The sequence below is a fragment of the Podarcis gaigeae genome (genome assembly GCF_964106915.1).
Source record: "Podarcis gaigeae genome assembly, chromosome: 4".
In the NCBI taxonomy this organism is placed as follows: Eukaryota; Metazoa; Chordata; class Lepidosauria; order Squamata; family Lacertidae; genus Podarcis; species Podarcis gaigeae.
The window spans coordinates 51686053-51708084 of record NC_139677.1 but is presented as its reverse complement, the minus strand read 5'-3'; the positions used below and the strand labels follow the sequence as shown (position 1 = coordinate 51708084).

Sequence of the window (22032 nt, the reverse complement as noted above, 5' to 3'; positions counted from 1 at the left end):
ATGGATAGTTTCTATCCCATTTCCAAATGACTTGCAGATGTATGGCTGTTGCAGCTGTTGCAGGCCTTGTAATAGCATTAGGCTCTGACTCAGTCGGTTGGTGCCAACGAATTCTGGCAGCGTAACGTGTTTTGATATTCCCAAGAAGGGAACCACAGTCAATAACGGGCTAATGAGGAGAAACTAAACCAAGAAATGATAAGGCAGCTTTCATCCCACCAAGTTTTTAAAGCTATATTTCCTCCTGGGAGAAGCAGCTTATTATTAACCCATATTTACTGAAATCTACCTTTGAAGGACACACTTGAATGTGTACATTGGCTCATGAAATATTTTTCACTCTTATTTCAAACTCTGTGAAAACATGAGGCACTTAAAAGCACATTACACCATACACAAGGTTAATAGGAATGGGTTTGTAACATTAAAATTTGGCATATAGCATTATAAGAAAGGTATTCTGCAGCTTTATTGAACGGGCCTCAAGGTTATTGATCAAAGTATTGTTTTGAGCACCTGAGTACTTGTAGTCCCCAAAGTCACTACCAAGAATACTACTTCTAGCACATTATTATTTTTTTGGGGGGGGGGAATATGTTTAAAGAAAACCTTCCTACCAAAAAAGTCAGGGGGGTTTTATCAGTAAGAATGATTTAATATTAAACACTACACACTGTGAGTGGGCTTGTTTCAATCTTCTCATATATAAAATATATCGGGAAGCAGAAGCACATTTATTTTTATGAGCAGAGACATTCCAGTTACAAGAAGCAGCATAGCAGAAAGGGGGGTGGGAGAGTTCGACTGTTTTCACTTATATTGCTCATAAAGCAGGATTATGTGAAATAAACCCTAGAGACAGAAGCAGTATAATGCAACTGAATTCTCTGCTGCGATTAGCACAAGACAGTGCATGCAGAATATGACTTTTATTACTACAACCCCAGATATTTTAGAATATTTATGGAACTTACTGGTTACAATTGACAAAATAAACCAAGTTCACAGCTGCTCAGATAATTTGTGCTGTCTGTGCAACCATTACAAAATCATATTAATAGATAAAGGCTTTCTGGCCATTCCCCCCCCCCCCCCGAGTTGATTATTCTGACACTAGTACTTCATTCACATCTTTACTACATATTAAATGCCACCCAAGTAAGTTAACATACTACATTTTTATAAAAAGAATATATTGTATGCTGCATACTTTATTCCAGCTTTATCAACTAAAAAACCCATTTGCAACCCTGTCCATTAGGAATTCTCAAGATTTTAAAAGATTTAACAACTTGCCAACCCCAGAACCAAAAGGACAAGTGTAATACCCATTAATTATTTTAAATCAAGCTTTTAAACCACTTGCTTTGTATCATATGTGCTTTTGTTTGTTTTCTTAGAGCTCCAAAGTGGCTCACAACTTTCACTGAATGCATGGCTTAGTCTACTTTACTCTCCTGGTTTTTGTAGCACAGTTTTTCTTACATGGCTGCTGTGGGTAGAGCAAAAAACTGGCACTTTGATCTTTCAAATGCAAGCAAACTACTTCTGGTTCCACACTTATAGCCAACAGAAACCAGGAGGTAGATCGTAGGAAGCTGACTGAAAGTAAGGCAGACCACTGATCCATCTAGCCACACCTTCCAGAAATGGATGAGCCTTTGCTTGGAGGTGCCAGGGCTGAACGAGTATCTTCCCCAATGCCACTTTGTGAATTCAGAGTTGAAATTTTAGCTTTCCCAGCTCACCTTACCAGGCACTGTAATGCATGAGAACTCTGGTCTTAAGATTCTATTCTTCGTTCTTTCAAGAACATTTATCAAGGCCAAACATAAATCCCAACATAATTAGGTTCCTGAACCTAATGGACAGTTTTACATAGATAACATAAAAATTAATTACATCACTTCCACACTAATGTAATAGAACATTAGTGGCTGTGTAAATAAAGTGTTTGTCAAAAATAATTTACATACTGTTAAGCTTTTCCCATCAAAATGAATACAGGCATCCATCACACATTTCAATAGCGTCTCAAGCAGAAAAATATTTCTAGTGGGAAATGCTTTTAACTCCAATGCAAGGGTTTTCCTAAAGCATGAAGGAATTCAACAACACATTGGAGCATTACTTGGTTGAGATGGAGTGTGTACTGTATATGCTATTTCCTGTGCAGCATAGCGAAAGAGGATTATGAGATGGGCTCAGGATGCATTATCTACAGTAACTGGTTTTGGTGCAGGTTTGTGGCAGGGGAAATTGTGTCTTCCAGGCATGAAGAAAGCAGCCACTGGCATTTCATATACCAATGGTGTCAATATAAATGATTCTCATAGGTTTAGAATAAGAGGGAAGGCCCTTGAAGCTCATCTAGCCCGGGCATAGGCAAACTCAACCCTCCAGATGTTTTGAGACTACAATTCCAATCATCCCTGACCACTGGTCCTGTTAGCTAGGGATCATAGAATCATAGAGTTGGAAGAGACCACAAGAGCCATCGAGTCATGGGAGTTGTAGTCCCAAAACATCTGGAGGGTCGAGTTTGCCTATGCCTGCCTGATCCAGCCCAACCCTCTATCACTGCAGGAAATCCCCCACTACTCCAGTATGCCATAAGTGGCCATCCCAGCTCTGCTTTAAAATGTTTAACAAAAAAGAGTCTACCATGCTCCAAGAGTCTGCTTCACTGACAAACAACTCATACTAACAATTACTCTAAAAACACTTTTCTGACAATTTGTAGCCTACCCTCTGAAGCAACAGAAAACCCTGTTCCCGTAATCTATGTGACAGGCCTTCAAATATTTGAGGATGACTTTATTTTTTATTTTTTCATTCACAAGCACTCTTGCATACCCTTCATCATATGGACACATGGTATGTTGCAAAAGAATAATACAATTTATGCATTTTTGTTTATGCAAACCTATCCATATATGCAAAATACTGACATGTATTTTTAGCTGTTTTCAACTTGTTGGTTTTAATCATTTTCTGAATGTTTTAAATAGTTTTAAACTCTTTTTGCTGATAATGTTACTGTTTTATTCTTTTTGTAAACAGTTTTGAGGTTTTTTTCCCCTTCAATCAAGTGGTGCATAAATTAATGAATGAAATGAGTAAAATTATAGAAGACAAATTAAACAGTTCAAACCAAAACATTTCACCCACAAAAGAATTAAGCCAAAGGAAAGAGAATTGTTTAATGTCATACATGATGGGAACATGTCTCCATTTTTATTTACAAACTTGTAAAAGCCCTTTTATTACAGTTCCAGTTCAATTAAAATCATTATTATACTCATCCATTGACTTCTAAGGAAAAGCCAAGCATGTTCCCTATGTGTATTTCTGTTACAGTGCACAGAATTGTAAGAGCCAGAAAATATTAGTATTGACCTGACAAAGTGCTCTTTGTTTGAGTTACATTGTATCAGAGCAGCAAGACAGTTAACTTACATGTCTTTCTTGTTATTTTAACAGCTTGACTGAGAAAGTGACTATAGAGGAAAACTTTGCGCAGCAGAGGCCCCTTTTAATTTGTTTTAAGCATTGTGCCCTACGCTTCAGCCGAAAAGGCTCTCCTAGAGCGCTTACATACATTCAGTTAAAACAAGACACTCCCTGCCCACAGGTTTACAATCTAAAACACACAACATCAAAAGAGGAAAGGGAAGGAAGGCCCTTTTTGTGATCAGAATTCCCATAGTTCCAATAAGTTTGTACAAAGACCTGCCATAAGCGTTATGTGACCATTAAATTGCCCACTCAACATGTTACAACTATTATCACGGGATCCACAGGAAAAGTACCGGTAAATAATTCTTGTCAGCTTCCTGGACAGGGTCTTGGGGTGGTGGTCCCCCCCCCCCCGGTAGAATGAAATCAGTGGATTTCCAGAATAAGAATGATTATGGCTAAAAGGGAGTTATTGCAGTATATCTTTGCTCCCCTATTGTGTAGGAGCAAAGCCATTATGCTGCTAGTATGTTGCGGTGTATGCGATGTATATCTAAAAATTGGGCCCAACTTTCCTAAAACTGTGCCACGAGTTTCCCTCAATCCAGGAAGCAACTTTCAAACTTTCCTAAATGTAACCTTAATGAAACAAAGCCCACTGTTCATCTGGAAGTGCTCACTCTCCTTTTCAGCCCTGGAGAAGATCAAAGGAACAGGAAGAAAGGAAGTTCACATGGCGTAGGGAAAAGTTCCTTTGTAATCAAGAAGCCTGCAAAAAAGATTGCCCAAATGACCCTCAATTTAGACAATTTAAGGGCTAGATTAAGCACTTTGTAGCGCATACCAAGGCAACCATGCAGCAAACCTTTCTCTGGCTCTTTATGGGCCCTAGAAAAGCAGCTGTTCCTCTATCCATAGAATACCTTCTAGCAGAATTAAGCATAGCAATGCCATAGCCCAGAAGAGTGAAAGAATCATTGATATTTTAAGGATGTAAAGTGAGTATTTGAAATTGTAAAACAGAAAAAAATTATAGAGAGAGAATACGACGGAAAGAATCTGCCATAAAATGGTTTTCTTTTCATTACAGCATTTTTCAGTGATTTTTTTTTAACGCAGCTGGTGAAGAAGCTTTGAGCTGGTGTTGAGCTAGGAGAAAACTGGAAGCAGAATAAAGCTCTTTATCCAGGAATGGGGAGCTTGTGACCCTCCAAGTTTGACCCTTTCACGCTCTTAAGCCCCAACTTGTATGACCAACAGTCAGGGGTGATGAGAGCTGTAGCCCAGCAATATCTGGGGAGGCACAGCTTCCCCATCTCTGATCTAGATCCAGCGTTTCAGTATATTTCTCTACTGCAAATGAAGTTTTGTTGTTGTTGTATGTCACAAGGACTTCCATTTAATTTGTACCCTAGGACTCCTACCAGCTTTAATCTGGCCCAATTTAAAATGTGGATCTTGCAGCCATTATGTTTATTGCATGGCAGGAAGGCGATTGTCACACAGTCTTTTAATCCAATCAAAACTGTGCTGGCTCAGAATGAGGCTGATCATTTATAATACACATCACTCACTTTGAAATGGGTTGTTTCAATTCTTCATCATGATTTTTTTGTTGTTAAATGGCAGTAAACCACATGCTATGTTCATCCTCGCCTCCCTGAAACAGCCTCCTTCCTGAGATTCAGACAGAATAAATGGCCAACAATTGTTTCCTTCTCTTTAAATCATTTACTCAGTCTAAATCTTTCTCTGCCTTGCTGCAAACTTCCTTTCTCTTCCTTAGAAACTGAAGTTTGCTGATCAACTGTGTCTTAATCCTTCCTTTTCTTTCTCCCTTCATGGGAATCCTTCAGTAATTAACCAGTAAAAGACATGATTTCTAGTGAAACTCTGGCCCCATGTCCATTGCTCTCTTGAGTATCATGTCGGCATTCTGCTGTCATGACTACATAGTAACCCCATTATTCACACTTGGCTCTTTCGTGCTTTAGTTAAAAATGTGCTATTCTGACTGCTCTACCAGACAAGACAGCAGCTTGTTCTCCAGAATAGAACTAGAATTACAGTGGGAAACAGTTTCCCTTAGTACTTTCAGCTAAATCCTTAGTCATTTGTGTTATTACCAGAACACGGAGAAGTAGGGAGACATGCTTAGAGAAAAGAATCCCAAGCAGAAGAAGTAACATATAATGGACAGCCACTGAATATCTAAAGGAAAATTCTTTTACAGAGTGTCCTTACAACTGTTCACTTGAGAAGTGCAGAGTTAAATACCTTCCAAACAAAGGGCAGTGATTAAAGACTTTTAAAAAAGGATAAAAGACACAATGTACCATTCCATACAATCCTGTTTTTAAACCTGAAATACTATGGGAAACCTGAAATACTTTTTTACACTTGATTTTCTTACTCTTTCTTTTTTAAAAAGGAATGTATTGCAAAAACCCAAAGGCTTAAAAGGGGCCCCGTGCTATAATTTGTAGGGGAGTCAGAGGTTTAACAATTGAGTTAAAGGGAATGTATCCCTAAGAAAATGTATTAACTAATTAGCAGTATGACTTAAGAAAATACTTTTTTTTGTTTTTGGTGCTGGTGGGGTCAAGACACTGGATCAGTTTCACAATGTTTTTGGTGCAATTATTTTCTCCCCAGCCCTCATCAAAAGTCACGGTTTCCTTCTGCATTTGGAAGAAGGTATTACAAGTATTTACTATGCACATTATGTATGACCAAGGTGGCGTTGGTGAACAGCAGCTGTTAGCACCACCTGTTAAACATGACAGTGACCAATAGACTTGAAATAAAGAGGAAATATGTGACTTATTATGGGTGACATCCAATTGAGATCACTGTATCTACTCCCAGTAGATATTTGGTTGTATAGCACTTTATATTTATATCCCAAGAGTTCAGGAAGGCTCAAAAGCTTTAAAACAAGACTTAAATGCGAAAATTTCAACCATTAGCTAAGTAGAAACTGCACTTAATTCTTTCCCCCCCTTTTTTTTACTTGATCATTCAGACCTACTAAGATGGCCTTTATTGCAATATCAGCTGTACAAAACCTATGAAGGTCAAGGACACCTGGAGAGGCAATCACAGCAACTGCTTCTCCTCTCTTTTGGAGTTTGGCCAAAGCTCAAGCATTTTCCAAAAGCAATGCCAGCCCTTTTTCATTTGGACAGGCATTTGGTGGCTGGGAGTTAAGCCAACAGGGAGTTATTTTAAAAGTGGCTATGTTTTTATTTTATGTCCTTATTTTTTATTTCTCTGTTGTAGAAATGCTACCTGCTCTGATACTTTACAACACTGTGAGATACCTAGAAACATTACAAATATAATTATTTTTATATCCATAAGTTATCACAAAAATCAAAATAAGAATGTATTTTTGAATATTGACTCTAGTCCCAACATTTTCTCAAGGGCTGGTTCTGACTGCCATACTGGAATTTTCCTTGAGTCTAAAGACCCAGCTGGTTTTGCCTGCCTTAGTCTAAAGATGGTTAGCTGAACAACTGTTACTCCCATGTACACATTTATAAATTTTCATTCATTACAAAGTTTGCAATATCTGCATACTTTTGGGTGGTAATGCCCTTGAACATATAAAACAGTAAATAAATACTCAACAGTAATTTGTGGGAAAATACTATTGGTTGTTTCCAATAGTGGCTTTGTGATAATAAAATGGTTCAACTGATGCAAGGAGAGGAACTCCATTTTCACTAATTCTCACTACCAATTGTAACCTTCTGTTTATGCCTTATCGCAGGGGTAGGCAACCTGAGGCCCGGGGGCCAGATGCGGCACAATCGCCTTCTCAATCCGGCCCCCAGAAGGTCCAGGAATCAGTGTGTTTTTACATGAGCAGAATATGTGTGTTTATTTAAAATGCATCTCTGGGTTATTTGTGGGGCAAAGGAATTCATTCATTTCCCCCAAAAAATATACTCCGGCCCACCACATGGTCTGAGGGATGGTGGACCATGGCTGAGAAAGGTTGCTGACCTCTGCCTTATCAAATCCCCTTCTGCTCCAGAGGGTCTCCCAACCACCAGGAGCAGATTTTGGGAGACCCAAAAGGCTGTGCTGGGTAAAAATTGTGAGTAAAATCCAAGTGCCTCGCCTAACACAGGAAGCATATTTGCTAGCTGGAAGCTATCATTGAATGCAATTCTCTAATTCTGCCTGTTTAAATATTTACCTGTTCCCTTAAAGTTTGCTCATGTGCAAGCATGAGCACTGCTAGACTCATTGTAAGGTATCTGGAGATGCTTGTGGTGCAATAAGTTGTTAAGTCTTGAAGGTGCAGCAGTATTTTTTTCTTTTACAAATGTTTAGATTTCTTAATACATAACATACAAGTTTTGTTATCAATTTTATTTTGAAAAGTTTGCCTGATTGCTAGCCCACAGCCTTTAACATCCAACACAGTTGCATTGTTTTTAATGGGAATAGAAAGCTGCGCACAGCAACTCAAGCCTAATAATATATACTCTCAAGTCCCAACGTTTACAAAACTCCAGCCATTGCGGAAGGAAAATAAATGGATAATTTATTTATTAATCTATCCAATTTATGCCTGAAGGCTCTAGGTAAGCAGCAGTTTGTTGACCCTGCAAATAAAGAACTAAATGTTTATATAAGTAGGTAGATCCCTATTCACTTTACACATCTCTGCAAAGAACTAGTTGTGATTGAGCTTTTATGGGCAACAGCCTATTTTCTCATATGAGCACAGATTAAGGAGGTGGTGCTCACTTCTGTAGGATTCAGTGGAAAGTAAAACAGCAACTAAAGGGGCCAGATATACAACATGTCAAGGGTGTGCATTTTCTTTTATCCCCACCTTCTTTCAAGCCAGAGAAGGCTGGAAGCGAAAGTAGCGAAGGGTTGGCTTCCAGAGATGTTTCCCATGCTTTGCTTTCACTCACTCTTATGTTCGTAACCTTTCTCTAACAAGTTTTTATAGGAGGAGGCCAAGATGCAAATACGTTAAAATATAAAAATCCCAATCAAAAGCAGAAACTAGTATGACTGTTCTCAGTTAAGCTCCTAAAATTTTATGTATAGCTCCCCAGCCCTTTAACTACCTCTTATCGAACTACTGTATAAAGGACAGTTACAGATAGGTAGCCATGTTGGTCTGCCATAGTCAAAACAAAACAAATTCCTTCCAGTAGCACCTTAAAGACCAACTAAGTTAGTTCTTGGTATGAGCTTTCGTGTGCATGCACACTTCTTCAGATACCAATATTAAGATATTCTTCAGGTATCTGAAGAAGTGTGCATGCACACGAAAGCTCATACCAAGAACTAACTTAGTTGGTCTTTAAGGTGCTACTGGAAGGATTTTTTTTTTGTTTTGTATAAAGGACAAGTAGCGTTTTCAGGAGAGATGGGCCGCAATCCTTCCACGCTTCTGCCGTTTTCAGTGGTCTTGCTCCCCAAAGAGCAACACGATCCGAATAAAGAATGGCAAAGTCACAACCAACAGTCCGGTACTGCTGATCGCCACCCGAGGCTGCTTTCTTCCCAATAACTGAAGCCGAAAGTTAAAAATACTGGAGGGGGGGATGTGCGCCTGTTTTGCTTCTCCATTTTTACTAAAAAATTACTGTTTTGGAGCTCTTACGTAGGGTAAGTGAGATAATAAGACGAAGTAAGTCACGGGTTCCTTGTGAAGAGTTCCTCGCGGCTTCCTAAAGGCACTGGTCAGCCAAGGGCTCCCCTCGCATCTCGGCCCACGGGGCTCGCCTCGGCCATCTCCCACTGAGGGAAAGGCAGCTGACGTCACGAGCGGCTTCGGTCTGTGGGCTAAATGGCTCCCAAGGGACGGAGCCTTTTGCCGACGCCGCAGGCGCCCCTTCCACCTCCGAGTCCCTCCAGACCAAACTAAAGGAAGCGGGAAAGGGCGTCCGAAGAGAGGTGCGTGGCGCCCCCCGCCCACTTCATGAGTATTCATAAGCATGCTGCGGCCGCGCGCAGAGGCCCGAGAGGGCGGCACCTTTGCCACCGCCCCGCCCCTTCACCGAGGCGTGCGTCGCGGTGGGCGTATCTAAAAACACGACGTGCCCCGCTCCCTCGCTGAATATTGATGAGACGCCTGGTGCAGCGCGGTGGCGTCCGGCGCGGCGCGGCAGGCGATTGGATGAGGCCGTGTGTGCGTGGTGACGCGCGTCGCGGCGGTGCGGGTCCCGATTGCTGCAGCCGCTTGTCAGTGTGACGAAGATTGGCACCCAGGTAAGCGCTGTCACTCAAACCTGCTCCTAGCCAGCCAGCCATCCATCACGGCGCGCCCGCCGCCGCTGTCGGCCGTCTTGGCTCCGCCGCGCAAACAGGCCCGGGGATGTGGGGCAGAGTGGGGGGAGGCGAGCCCGCCATACGGAATAGCGGGGCGGGGGCATCCGCACCGTAACCTACCCGGAGGGGGGGGGTTAGGGGCGTCGGCAGGCAGGCGCGAGGAAAGGGAGGGGAGGGGGGAGTGAGGAAATTTCTGGAACAGCCGCCGACTGGCCGTTGGCTTTTGTAGGAGGCGGCGCGTGCGCGCGCGCGCTCCGTGGAAGGGGAAGGTGTCGCGCGCCTCAGGGGGTGGAGTAGGTATGGGGGGGAGGGAAAGGGCAACAGCTGTTTGTGGCGCGAGGCGGCGCGGAGGGCGGTATTTAAAAGGGGGCCATTTTCGGGGACATTCCTTCGCTGTGGATTCGGAAGCGGCGGGGAGAGCCGGGGGTGGGGTGGGTTGTGGCAGCTGTTTGGTGGTCGCCCCTCGCGTCCGTTTGCTTCCTCGAGTGCGGTTCGGGCTCCCTCCCCGTGAGGGAAGAGCCTTTCTTCGTCCTCTCAAACAACCCTCCTTTTTCTCACCTCACAAACCGGTGCGGGGGGGACGGGCGGGTGCGCAGCGTTGTTAAGTGTTGGGAAAATCCATGGGAATTGTCGTTATGTGTAACCCGGTTGTTGCTAATAAACGTGAGGCGTTTTGCCGCCTCCTGGTTTCTGAGCGTTTCTTTTTTCCCAGATGTTTGCTTAGTGACCTGCCTTCAGTCCTAACGAAAGCCAGGAATGTGTATTTCACATAAAAAAATAGCGGTGGAGACGTAAATACACCCATACACGATAGAAAGGACTAAAACAACAGATCATCCACCTGTCTCCTGAGTAAATGTTAGCAGTTTTTTACTTGGCTATATATGGGGAAAGATATCTTTGGAACTGGCATTGAAAGTGCAAGTGCCAACTTCTGACAGAACTGGGAAAGTATGACATTTTCCTTGATGCAAGTACCACTTGAAAAAAAAAAGTGTGTGTGATCATGTTCTCCAGGCTCAGCTTGATTATGATGTTGGTAAACATCATGAGGCGCCAGTTCACTATTCTTGCACTAGGTCATTGCCTATAACCCTGTTCAGGTTCCAGTGTTCAAATGCATTAATCAAGAAACCAAGAAATAAAATGATTTAAATTTTAAATTATAACGGCTGTCTTTGAAAAACACATTGAAGAAAAAATTGCTTCAGAGCTTCTCTTGGGCATCCCTTCAATTCATTTTTGAAAAACCAGGAGGAAGCGGTATATGTAACACAACAGTGCTGGGATTTAAGAAAAGCACCAAATTTTAAAGGATAGGTGCTGGTTTGCAGGCACTCAAATACAGAGGCTAGGAGAAATTTCCTCACCAAGCTGACGATCTGTCTACAATTCTTACGAGTTTTGTGGTATAAGTGGAAGTATGCATGTTTTGTGCTAAACCAACATACAAGAGTTCTGTATATAACTAAATGTACATTCTGTGCCAAAAAAGGGCTGATCTCTTGACATGTATAAATCAAACAAATGTAACAGATTTGCATGGATTTGCTAATTTTGCATAATTTTCTTGGTCAATTTGGGGAGAGCATGGTAGATACATTAAGAAATCCATTTGAAATGCACTCCAGCAATCTTGTTCAGCTGCTCCATCAATGTCAGCAAGAATTGTCTATATACTTCCAAGCCTATCTTTGCAAACCTAACAGAAATGTCATATTTTTAAGGGAAACTAAGATTCTTAAGATATTTACGGTAATTCTGGACTGTGAGTTGCATTACAAAAATATGTACAGAGCCCTGACTAAGTTTAATAAGTAAACATTGACATTTGGTCATGACTCACATGAATAAAGAGAATAAAGTCATTCTCAAGGACACTAGATTCTGAAAGATTGGTATGCAAAACTAGCTCAGATTTGCATATAAATTGAGCCATGTGAAATACTTTGAAAAAGATGCTCCTGTACTGGGGAATGAGACTGATGTTGCTATTGCCACTATGCACATAACCTTAGTAGCTGGGAGTGCTCTTAATCAGTCGAGGCAGGTATAGAACTGTGACCTTATCTAGAGAGGTCAGAACTTGACTCACTGTCCATGTTCTTGTTACCACCCAGTACAGATTATGTTAATGAACTTTACATGAGGCAGCATTTGAAAATGATTTAGAAACTTCAGCAGTGCAAAATATGGCTACCCTGTTACTAGTTGGGACTAGGAGGTCAGAACAGATTGCACCAAATTTGTACCACTTACCTTGGTTGCCAGTGTGTTATCTTGAAAAAAAAGCTAAAAAAAAATGTGGGCTGGACTTGGTAACTGTTGGGTGAATTTGTAGCTGGTTGACCAAATCCAAAGAGTGCTCACTAAGGATTCCTCTTCAGGGGAAAAAAGTGACAAAGGAGCGGCCACAGGGTTCTCCCTAGGTCCATTGTTCAACATCTTTATAAACGACTTGGATGAAGGTGTTGAGGGGATGCTCATCAAATTTGCAGATGACACCAAACTGGGAGGGGTAGCCAATACAGCTGAATATAGAATCTGGATTCATTATTACTTTAACAGATTGAAGAACTGGGCCCAAACTAAAAAAATGAATTTCATTAGGGACAATTGTAAGGTTCTACACTTAGGTAGATCTCAGATCAGATGTGGCAACACGCTGAATTTAAGCATATTGGAGGAAAATAAAATAAACGGGATTCCCTCCATAACGGTGAGTGAATACTTAGGTAGGAAGAACCAGCTGCACAAGTATAAGATGGAGGCCACCTGGATTACCAGTAATATGTGTGAAAAGGCACTAGGTTTACCAGTAATATAAGTGAAAAGGCTCAGTAGACCACAAACTTAACATGAGTCAACAGTGTAATATACAGTGGTGCCTCGCAAGACGAAATTAATCCGTTCCGTGATTCTCTTCGTCTAGCGGTTTTTTTGTCTTGCGAAGCAAGCCCATTGACAGCTTAGCGGATTAGCGCTATTAGCGGTCTAGCGGCTTTTAGCGATCAGCTGAGAAGCGGCTTATCAGCGGAACAGCTGATAAGCGGCTTAGCGCTTAGGGAAAGGGCAGAAAAAAGTGAGGAAAAAACACGGGAACTCGCAAGATTTTTTCGTCTTGCGAAGCAACCCCATAGAGAAATTCGTTTAGCGAAGCGCCTTCAAAAACGGAAAACCCTTTCGTCTAGCGGGTTTTTCGTCTTGCGGGGCACCACTGTAGTAGCAAAGAAAGCAAATGCTGTTCTAGGCTGCATCAACAGAAGGATAGTGTCCAGATCAAGATAAGTAATAGTCCTGACCACACCTGGAGTACTGTGTCAAGTTCTGGGCAGCACAATTTAAGAAAGATATTTACAAGATGGAATGTGTGCAGAGGAGGGTAACCAACATGATAAAGTGTCTGGAAACCAAGCTTTATGAGGAACAGTTGAGGGAACTGGATATGTTTAGCCTGGTAAAGAGAAGATTGAGAGGAATCACAGAATTGTAGAGTTGGAGATATGATCTTCAATAATAATAATTTTGTACCCCACCCATTCGACTGGGTTGCCCTAACTACTCTGGGTAGCTTCCAACATAATATATAGAAAGGGCTATCACATGGAAGATGGAGCAAGCTTGTTTTCTGCTGCTCTGCAGGCTAGGACCTGAACCAATGCATTCATGTTATAAGAAAGGATATTCCAACTAAACATCAGTTCTAACTTTCTGACAGAGCTATTCGACAGTGGAATAGACTCTTACAAGAGCTGGTGGACTCTTCTTCCTTGGAGGTTTTCAAGCATCTTTCACGTGTGATTTAGTTGAGATTCCTGCATTGCAGGGAGTTGGACTAGATGGCCCTCAGGGTCCCTTCCAACTCTATAATTCTTTGATTCTATGAACCATGCTAGCCTGCCCACACAAGGAAATCCAAATTAAAGGGCCTACTCAGGTACTCAGCGCCCAAAACCAACCAGGCTGATAAAAAGTCTAAGAAGGCAAACTCTATCCCTTATGTCATTTAAATAGGTCTTGAAGACATTTTTTCTGTCTTTTAATGACACAGAGTGGGTTATAAATGCTGTTTTAACACAGGTCTCACTGAGCTTTATTGTTTTATCACTGTTGAAGTTTTTTTCTTCTTTAGCATTTAAAATTTGCTATTTTAAATAGTGTATATGCTGCATTTCAAGTTTGTATTTTTAGATGTGAGCTCCTCTGTGGAGCATGTTTTCAAAATGTGGATTATAAATCCTTTGAGTGAATAAATATGCTGTTGACTTTCCACTGTATTGGTCTATCCCAGTCCGGAAGTAGTGCAGTGTTGCTTCTTCCATCCTTAGGCTACCAGTGTAATAGCCCAATGGAAATACTGCTTGTGTGCTTGCTGCATGGAAAACATTTCTTGATTTTAGTGTGCAACTGCATAATTGTACCTTTAAGTTCTGATGAATTCAGACTTGCAAGATTAGGTCTTAGAAAGAAGTAATTTTAATTTGGGTTGCTACTGTTTTATTCAGCAAGCATATGTAGATGGCTAAGCTGAATGCCAATTATGATATCTGAAATTATTCAGCAATAATGTGTGCACAGCTTGGTTCCCATATCTAAATTTCTACACTCTGCTATTATTGATCTCTTCATTCAAGATTTGTGGTCAGATTGCAGGTGCCCAAGCCACTGTGTCACCTCACAGGAGAGACGCGTGGCTCAGGTATGTTGCAGGCCCCATGGTAAGTGCTGCCCCCACAGGGTGGCGCCCAGTGCTCCCCTACCTACGCCTCTGCATAGTGAAAGGAGAGTACATACACATCCAACATCACCAAAAAGCTTGCATTTGGGGAGCAGATCTAATAATCTGTGTTACTGTAAGGCTGACATTGTGCAGCCCCATTTCCAGGATTAGTAGTATTGCATTACAATCCTGGATTTGCATGCAGAATGAGGTGGGGAGCAAAAAAGAAGGCAGTTTGCACAATAGCAGTCACCATGACAGAAAGGGGTGAAGGTGAAAATGGAGGTGCAATAGGGGTTGGAAAAAATGAGAGGTATGGTAAAGCTGTTGAAGATTAAAGCCGGGGCATGAAAGGGTTTGAAGAATAGAAGGGGGTGGTAACTTCATGATGGGATGCAAGGTAAAAGTGTCTGGGAAGAGGAAGATGCAGGAGGTTATCATGGTGGTGGTTCGTGTGCAAGAGGGTGCACAAAGGCAGTGGGGAGATGAAGGTGAAAATGGATGCAAAAGGGAACCTCAGAAGGGAAGGGGAAAGTGGCTTCAGAAATGGGTTTGGGAAGGTGGAAAGTGATCATAGTAATTGCATGGGGTAGGAAGGGGATGCTCTAAGGGCAAGTGGAATGAGCAGAGGTGCAACCCCTAGTGAAATATAAAGTGGTAAAATGCTTAACAGTTTTTCTAAAGTGCATTTTGCAGGTCATATATCCTAGAGACGACCCCACTGAAAAGTCAAATCTATTATAAGTCTCATTGGCTAATGTTAAGGGGCAAAATGCTTAGTAGTAAGGAGTTGCTCAAGTTCCTAATTTAGTGTTTGAATGCCATAGTATTGTGTTGTTTTGTGCAATCAGCTTTTTACTGTGGAAATCATTTTGGTGTGAACATGTCTATTTGCTATCAAGGTAAGAGACTCATCAGAAAAGAACTCCAAGTGAATAGAAAATTAGGAAAAAATGTAATTATGAAACCAGTTTAATGTATCAGTTGAGACTTCAGTTACTTGTAGTAAATTGTCATTGAAGTACCATAACTCTTATAGAGTAAATATGAAATCAGTTACCCAGTCCTTGCTGGCAAATTAAAAAACAGCTCATTAGCTGAGGAAATTCCTCACCCTAGAACCAGCCCAGGAGTTTTAATCTCTTACGGTCAGTGCTTTTTTTAAAAAAAAATGTTTAGGGGTACTCTCTTTTTCCTACTCATTGAAATACTGTCTCTCAATGAGGCCAAACTTAGATTCACAAAATGTTTAGGGGTATGTGTACCCCGGCGTCCCCCCATAAAAAAGCATTGCTTATGGTAGCCAGCAACTTTTTGAAATTACCATTTGAAATTGTACACTAAGGATTGCAAGATTTCTTCCAAAGTCGTCCCCAGGGTAGACTGCCGAAAATAGAGGAGCTACTAACAAAATAGATTGCAATTCCTTTGGGAATCTCTTCTCTCATGATCTTACGTGTCTCCATTACATTCTCTAGTATGAGGTAGTAAATGAAAGGCTACTTCCTGAGAACTTAGGCATGTATATATATTTTTAAACAGACCCCTATCTGTCCCAAAATTGATTTGTTTGAAGTACATTTCCACAACAAAACAAAACTGGAGCATTTGCTTCACATATCTTTCTGGTTAATAAGCTAACAGCATCAATAAGATATGTGTAAAACTAGTAGACACAGTAGTTCTGATGGCTACTTTCTATCTCTAAAGTTTGAGAACTTTCAGGACCATGCTTAGTCAACAGGTTGAGAAACAAGCTCATGAGAGCCACAGATTATGTTTTGCACGTTGATGGATACAGATGAAAGCAGCCTGATAGCAATGGTGCTGGACAATGAAGCTTCCTGGTGTTTGAAAAGCTTGAGAGCCTCTGTTGCAAGAGCTGTTTGTTGTTGACAACCTGTATTTTATGTAGATTGTTTCCATATGACTTTCTTGTGGCTCTTTGTGGCTCCAAATTTTACAACATTCTGCTTGTTGCCCACTCCTATCCCCATTGAACGTGTGTGTGCAGGGTGGGAAATGAGTTTTCAAAGGAATGATAAGTTTTTGCTTGCTTTCTATGCTATTTTGCTTGCCTAGGGAAGAAAAATGGAGGCTTCTCTGCTTGTTGCTGAAAATGCATATGAAAATAAGCAAAGGAAGATAAACCTGACCATCAGAAATTCTTCAGGTGAAACTTCTCCCAGCATAGCTGCAGTTAGTAATTTGGGAACAAATTATGCTCTTCTAATGTAAAAAGTCTCCATGTTGCGTCTCCTGCATGTTTTCTGCAGTATCTGATGCATCATGTGAGTGATCTTTGCATTTTTAGTGCACAGATTATATATCTTCACAATGTATATCCTCAAGGGCTGTGTATGCCTGCATCTGTGTGCTGATTCACACATTTAAACTGGCTGCTTATTTCATCCATAGGGACTCTGTGAACCAGATTGTACACCAAGCTTTACAATGTACACAGATATAATATGTAGCAGGAGAAAAAGTGTCCCTGCAGTAGGAGAAACGACTGATGCCAGGCTGTATTTTTGTGCAGCCCAGCTTACACAGGTTGTGCTGCATCAACTTTTCCAAACCTGTTCCTGCAATATGCTTTAGACCAGGCATCCCCAAACTTTGCCCTCAAGCTGTTTTGGGACTACAGTTCCCATCATCCACGGGCACTGGTCCTGTTGGCTAGGGACGATGGGAGTTGCAATCCCAAAACAGCTGGAGGGCCGAGTTTGGGGATGCCTGCTTTAGACTATAACACCCATTCATCATCCCTCACCACCGATCATGATGGCTGGGACTGATAGCAGTTGTACTCCAAAACACTGTACTCCGAAACACTGTAGGGCATCACATTAGGGAAAGTTGCTCGACACGTGTATGAAAAAAAAGAAGCAGCTCACTGTACCAAATTCTTAATGGGGCCTAGTAATATCCACAATGATGATGTGGAGGAGTCTGCCCCTTTTGGGATTTCTGGCTTGCTGGACTCAATGCTCTCTTTGGCATACAAAGAGACACCACCTCTGTGTAGCATATACACATGAGGAAAGCTATATGTGTTCTATGTGAGAAATGCCAGGAGTTTTATAGTTGCTATTCCTTGTTGCAGCCACCGAAAAATATGTGTGTCCTGTGTGAGAGATTCCATTTGTTTTTAAAATTATCATAATTGTTCCTTAGTGCAGCTACTAGATGATTTTAAACTTTCTTTATAACCTCCAAATGTAAAAAGAGATCTAACTTCAGGGTATTTGCCATCTGGTCTTGTGACTGCGACCAGTATCAAATGTTCCTTAAGAGGGAATATTTTGAAAAACAAAAATTTTCACAGTGGGTTTGCATTGTTCATTGTCTTGCATTCTTTTGTCGTATTTCCCTTTTGACATTTTTATTTTTGCTAGTAAAACCACTATATGATATTCATATATAAAAGTTTGATCATTTATTTTGTGCCACTAACTTGTGATTTTAATTGCACGTTTGTTGTAAAACTCTTCATTGCAATAAAGAACAAGATCAAGTGGCTTAACCATATTGCATTTATCACTTTTTCTGGCAAATATGATTGAGTGCTTTTGTCAAAAAGGGTTTGAGAACATTCCTGAGATCTTTTAGGTTGGTGTAGCAAATACATGTGATTGCATTCTCGATCCCCTCTGCCCCTATTCTACTGCTGCACATGCAGATGTCAGTTATGTATTTTGTAAAATACTGTAAAAATACTAACCTTTTTGGATTTCCCCCCTAAGGTATGATGATTTGACTTTATAAGAACCCTAAGTAACCATGATGGCAACGCAGACATTAACTATAGACAACTATCAAGATGGGCAACAAGTAAGAACATTTTTAAATAAAAAAGTGAAAAATATGAAGTGCACCATAGTAGGTAAAAATAATATGTTAAATAATTATGGTGTCCAAGACATGAAACTATTTCTGTCCGATCTATATTACTTTTCCTCTGCTGTTATTTTGATATGGTATCTAAGTCACACCACTGGCTTGCCCTTTGCCCATTTTCTAGTGCTCTTAAGCTGCATCCTAGAAAGGTAGGAAACAACGGAATTTTCAGAAGCAAAAATTATTTAGGATTGATTCCTTGATATTATTATTATTATTATTATTATTATTATTATTATTATTACATTTATCAGTCGCTTTATACGATAAATTCTCAAAGTGACTTGCCAAGGTAAAATACATGAAAGCAATTCAAAACCAGAAAAAATATAAAAGTATGAACAATACAAAGCATACATAAATTGCTTATCTAGCATTATATTAATAAGGACAAGTCCTACCTATCCCACTCAAAGCTAAGCATCACCATAGGAGGTAACATTAATTAACCAAAGACCTGGATAAAGAAAAAGGACTTAGCATGGTGCCTAAAGATTAATGAGGAAGACTCTGGGCATCTGTTCCTGGGGAGAGCAAACCACAGAGCATGTCAGAATAGGCCCAGTACAGCCTGTTATGACTGAGACAACTCTCCAGGGTGTCGGACAAAGATAGCTCCCATCACTTGTTACCTGATGCTTTTAACTGGCAGTGCTGGGATCTTCTGCATGCAGTGCATGTGTTCAGCCACTGAGCTTCTGCTCTAAACTTGCTGAACCAGGATTTATTTTGTTTTGTCATTGAGCCCCCCTCTCTCGCACACATGTACACAAACAATTATTTTGTGAAATACTGCCTAAACGTTGCTATCAAACTTGAACTTGTTTAGCTGCTTGGGTTGTCACCCATATAATGTTGTACTTCTCTATGTGGTATTTTGACTGTTAGTGGTTATTTTGTTGAATAAATAACAGGTAGGGGTGGGGAGAAGCGTCTAGGCACCTGATGAGGTTATGTTGTCTTTTTTAACTTGTTTAGTTGTATCACTTGACTTTAAGGAAAATATCACAGCATGTGGCCATAAACAAATTTCTAGGTGATTCTAGAGTGGCTTTTTTACAGTATACAGTACTTCTGATTTTACAGTGGAAGTGACTATTGTACTATCCCCTGAAATTTGTAAACTAATTACAATGCAATCATATATGTTATATATGTTCAGTTGTAAGTTCTGTTGAGGTAAGAGTGCATAGGATTCCATCCTTAGTTTACTTTTGATTTTATATATGCTTGGGGTTGTTCAGCAACTCCAGAAAAAGCACCTAAATAGCTCCTTCTTGCATTCGTTTGGCATTGCTTTTAATGGTTTCACGACTTACTTAGCTGTCTCTTAATTTTTCAAATTGTTCAGCTTGTTACAAGATGGGTAATAGCATTTGAACATAATGTTCACTTTGTGCAAATTGTGAAGCAGTAGTCCTTTAACCTATCCAGGTCTTCCACAGCAGTACAAGGGCATGGTACAGAGCTGCAGCTAGGAGTTACTAGTATCTCCCCAGATTTCACGGACAGAAGAAAATATTGTGACCATAGTCCTACAGTTAGATTGTTTTATTGCCCTTACTAACTAGTCTAATTCATAATAAACTGCAACTTCCTATCAAAAAGTAGATATACTGGATCTATCTCATATTTTTTTCACAAACTCTTTAACATATATACAAAAGTCCTTATTTATATTCAGTACAGTACAAACAGTGAAACATTTAATATTGAAACACCTAAAAATCAAGCTATATACTTTTCATACAATAATTGTGAAATGGTCCTTTCTTTGCAATATCTCTGAAGAATTATATGCACTCCAGTGCCCAAAATAAAGCCTGAAATCTTAAACATTCTTAATTAGAAATGAGCTCTATTGAGTTTTCAAGTAAATGTGTAGCATACAGAATTATTTCTAATGATAATTTCTATTTGCAAATGACATTTTGCCTATTGCAGATGTTTTCAAGGTCTGCTTTCTTAAAGTGATTTTTGTTGAAGCAGTGTATGTGTAGCTTTATCCAAAAATAGCTGGCTTATGAAACGCAGGATTCTGTAACAGACAATTGACTAAAAGAAACCTACTAATGGGAGTCAAACTTATAGTGACCTTTCCACTATCTTCCTGCCTCCAAATGTTGCAAGGATTAAATGAGTTGTTTGTTAAATGCTTGTTCTTTTTGTATGGTTGCCAAGTCATACCAACCTTCTGGCAACTTACTAGGCCTTTGGCTTTCTCTTTGCTTAGAAAATGAACCATTTAGTTGTGAATCTATGCTGTTGGCAATATAAAGCATCTTTCTTTTCCAGCAGATGCAAGTAGTAACAGAATTAAAAACTGAGCAGGATCCAAACTGCTTGGAAGCAGATGCAGGAGGATTGAGTCCTTCCCCAGTAGAGTCCCAGACTCCGATGGATGCAGATAAGCAGGCTATTTACAGGTAGCAGTATTCACAAGATGAGCTGTTTCTAGTAGTAAAGTGTATCATTCTCTTTAGTGGGTCATGGGGTGGCTCTCAAATCATGGGGTGGTGCTTGTGTGTGTAGGAGACATGGAGCATTTGGAAGGGGGCATGCACTGTTCTAGACATGATAAGATCTTGAGGCTGATGCATCTTTCCCCCCTCACCAGCCAAGCCATGGGTGGGATTAGAGTTCTCTAGAATATCCTCATTAGATTTGTAGGGGCAACTGCTCCCCCATTCATTGACTTGTGAAAAGGTGCTACTTTGTACTAATGCTGTTTTCCTATTTGTGGTTTTAGGAGGTGTCAAATATAACTTGTTCTGTTTTCCCTTCCTAATACCAGTATTGAATTAGTGCCTAGTCCAAAGTTTGTTGCACATATCAGTGCAGCTGGGGAGGTTGGTGATAGGTTGGGGGACTCAGAAAGTAGAATAAGTTTAGAAGAGGAGGCCTAAGCTTAAATCAGCCAACGTATTGTAACTTGCCAAGAAGTTCATACATTTGGGGTTTTCTAATTACTGTGAGATGGTTAATACATATTTTCATGCTTAAGACTGAAATCTATACATTTACAAGAGACTAAGCCCTATTGAGGACAGAAGCCTTGTGCAGAAGGCTTGTGCAGCAAGTTCTGCTAACTTCTGTTGGCGTTAAACATACTTAAGTGTTCAGGATTGTGACCCGCATCTCAGGGCAAAGCTTTTTATTGTCTTTGTATTTAGTTATATATGTCTAAACTTGCTTTCTGTTAGAGCTACATCATTACAATCTATGAAAATAAAGAATGGCATCCCTACTAGATTATTTTTTTATTTTAAAACATATAATTGTATTAAATTTCAGGATTTTTAGGGTCTTTATTTGAACAAAGCTTGATAAAAATGTAAGTGAGACCAAATAGTTCAAGCTACCCATCAGTATCATTTATGTCAAACTGTGGGATGACATTGATATTTAAATGACTCTACAGTTGCAGTATTTGATCCATGCTAAAAAGAAGAGCAAATAAGGGAGATCACAGTATATTCAGTTCCGATCCTAGCATAGTAATTGCTAATGTAACTTTATTACATTAAATGTAATACTAATGTAATAATCTAAAATAATAGGATTGTATGTATGCAATGTCCAGATTGCTCAGAATTTTTCATCAAACTAACTTGCACATAGACATTTCCACAGACCTACAATTT

General features: G+C 40.3%; 1 protein-coding gene and 2 long non-coding RNA genes across 10 annotated transcripts in view; 2 read left to right on the top strand and 1 right to left on the bottom strand.

Moving 5' to 3' along the window:
• The first annotated feature begins 1510 nt into the window (after nt 1–1510).
• Nucleotides 1511–5169, top strand: LOC310842864. Its single transcript, XR_014563360.1, has 2 exons — nt 1511–2474; nt 2518–5169. It is a non-coding gene; the product is annotated as an uncharacterized lncRNA (long non-coding RNA).
• LOC310842863 lies at nt 3179–8584 on the bottom strand. The gene is made up of 2 exons (XR_014563359.1): nt 8559–8584; nt 3179–4228 (listed from the first exon to the last, which is right to left on the bottom strand). It is a non-coding gene; the product is annotated as an uncharacterized lncRNA (long non-coding RNA).
• A 924-nt stretch (nt 8585–9508) lies between these two features.
• Nucleotides 9509–22032, top strand: part of PKNOX1 (PBX/knotted 1 homeobox 1) — a 28800-nt gene continuing 16276 nt past the window's right edge. For 2 of the 8 annotated variants that reach the window (XM_083735070.1, XM_083735065.1), the window contains exons 1-3: nt 9588–9708; nt 18235–18322; nt 20687–20814. In XM_083735070.1, coding sequence (XP_083591196.1) covers nt 18272–18322; nt 20687–20814 — 179 coding nt within the window. In that variant the 5' untranslated portion in view covers nt 9588–9708; nt 18235–18271. Of the gene's footprint in view, nt 12650–12991; nt 16780–18234; nt 18323–20683; nt 20815–22032 lie in introns of all 8 variants that reach the window. The other 6 variants (XM_083735067.1, XM_083735069.1, XM_083735063.1 and 3 more) reach the window with 6 other exon arrangements.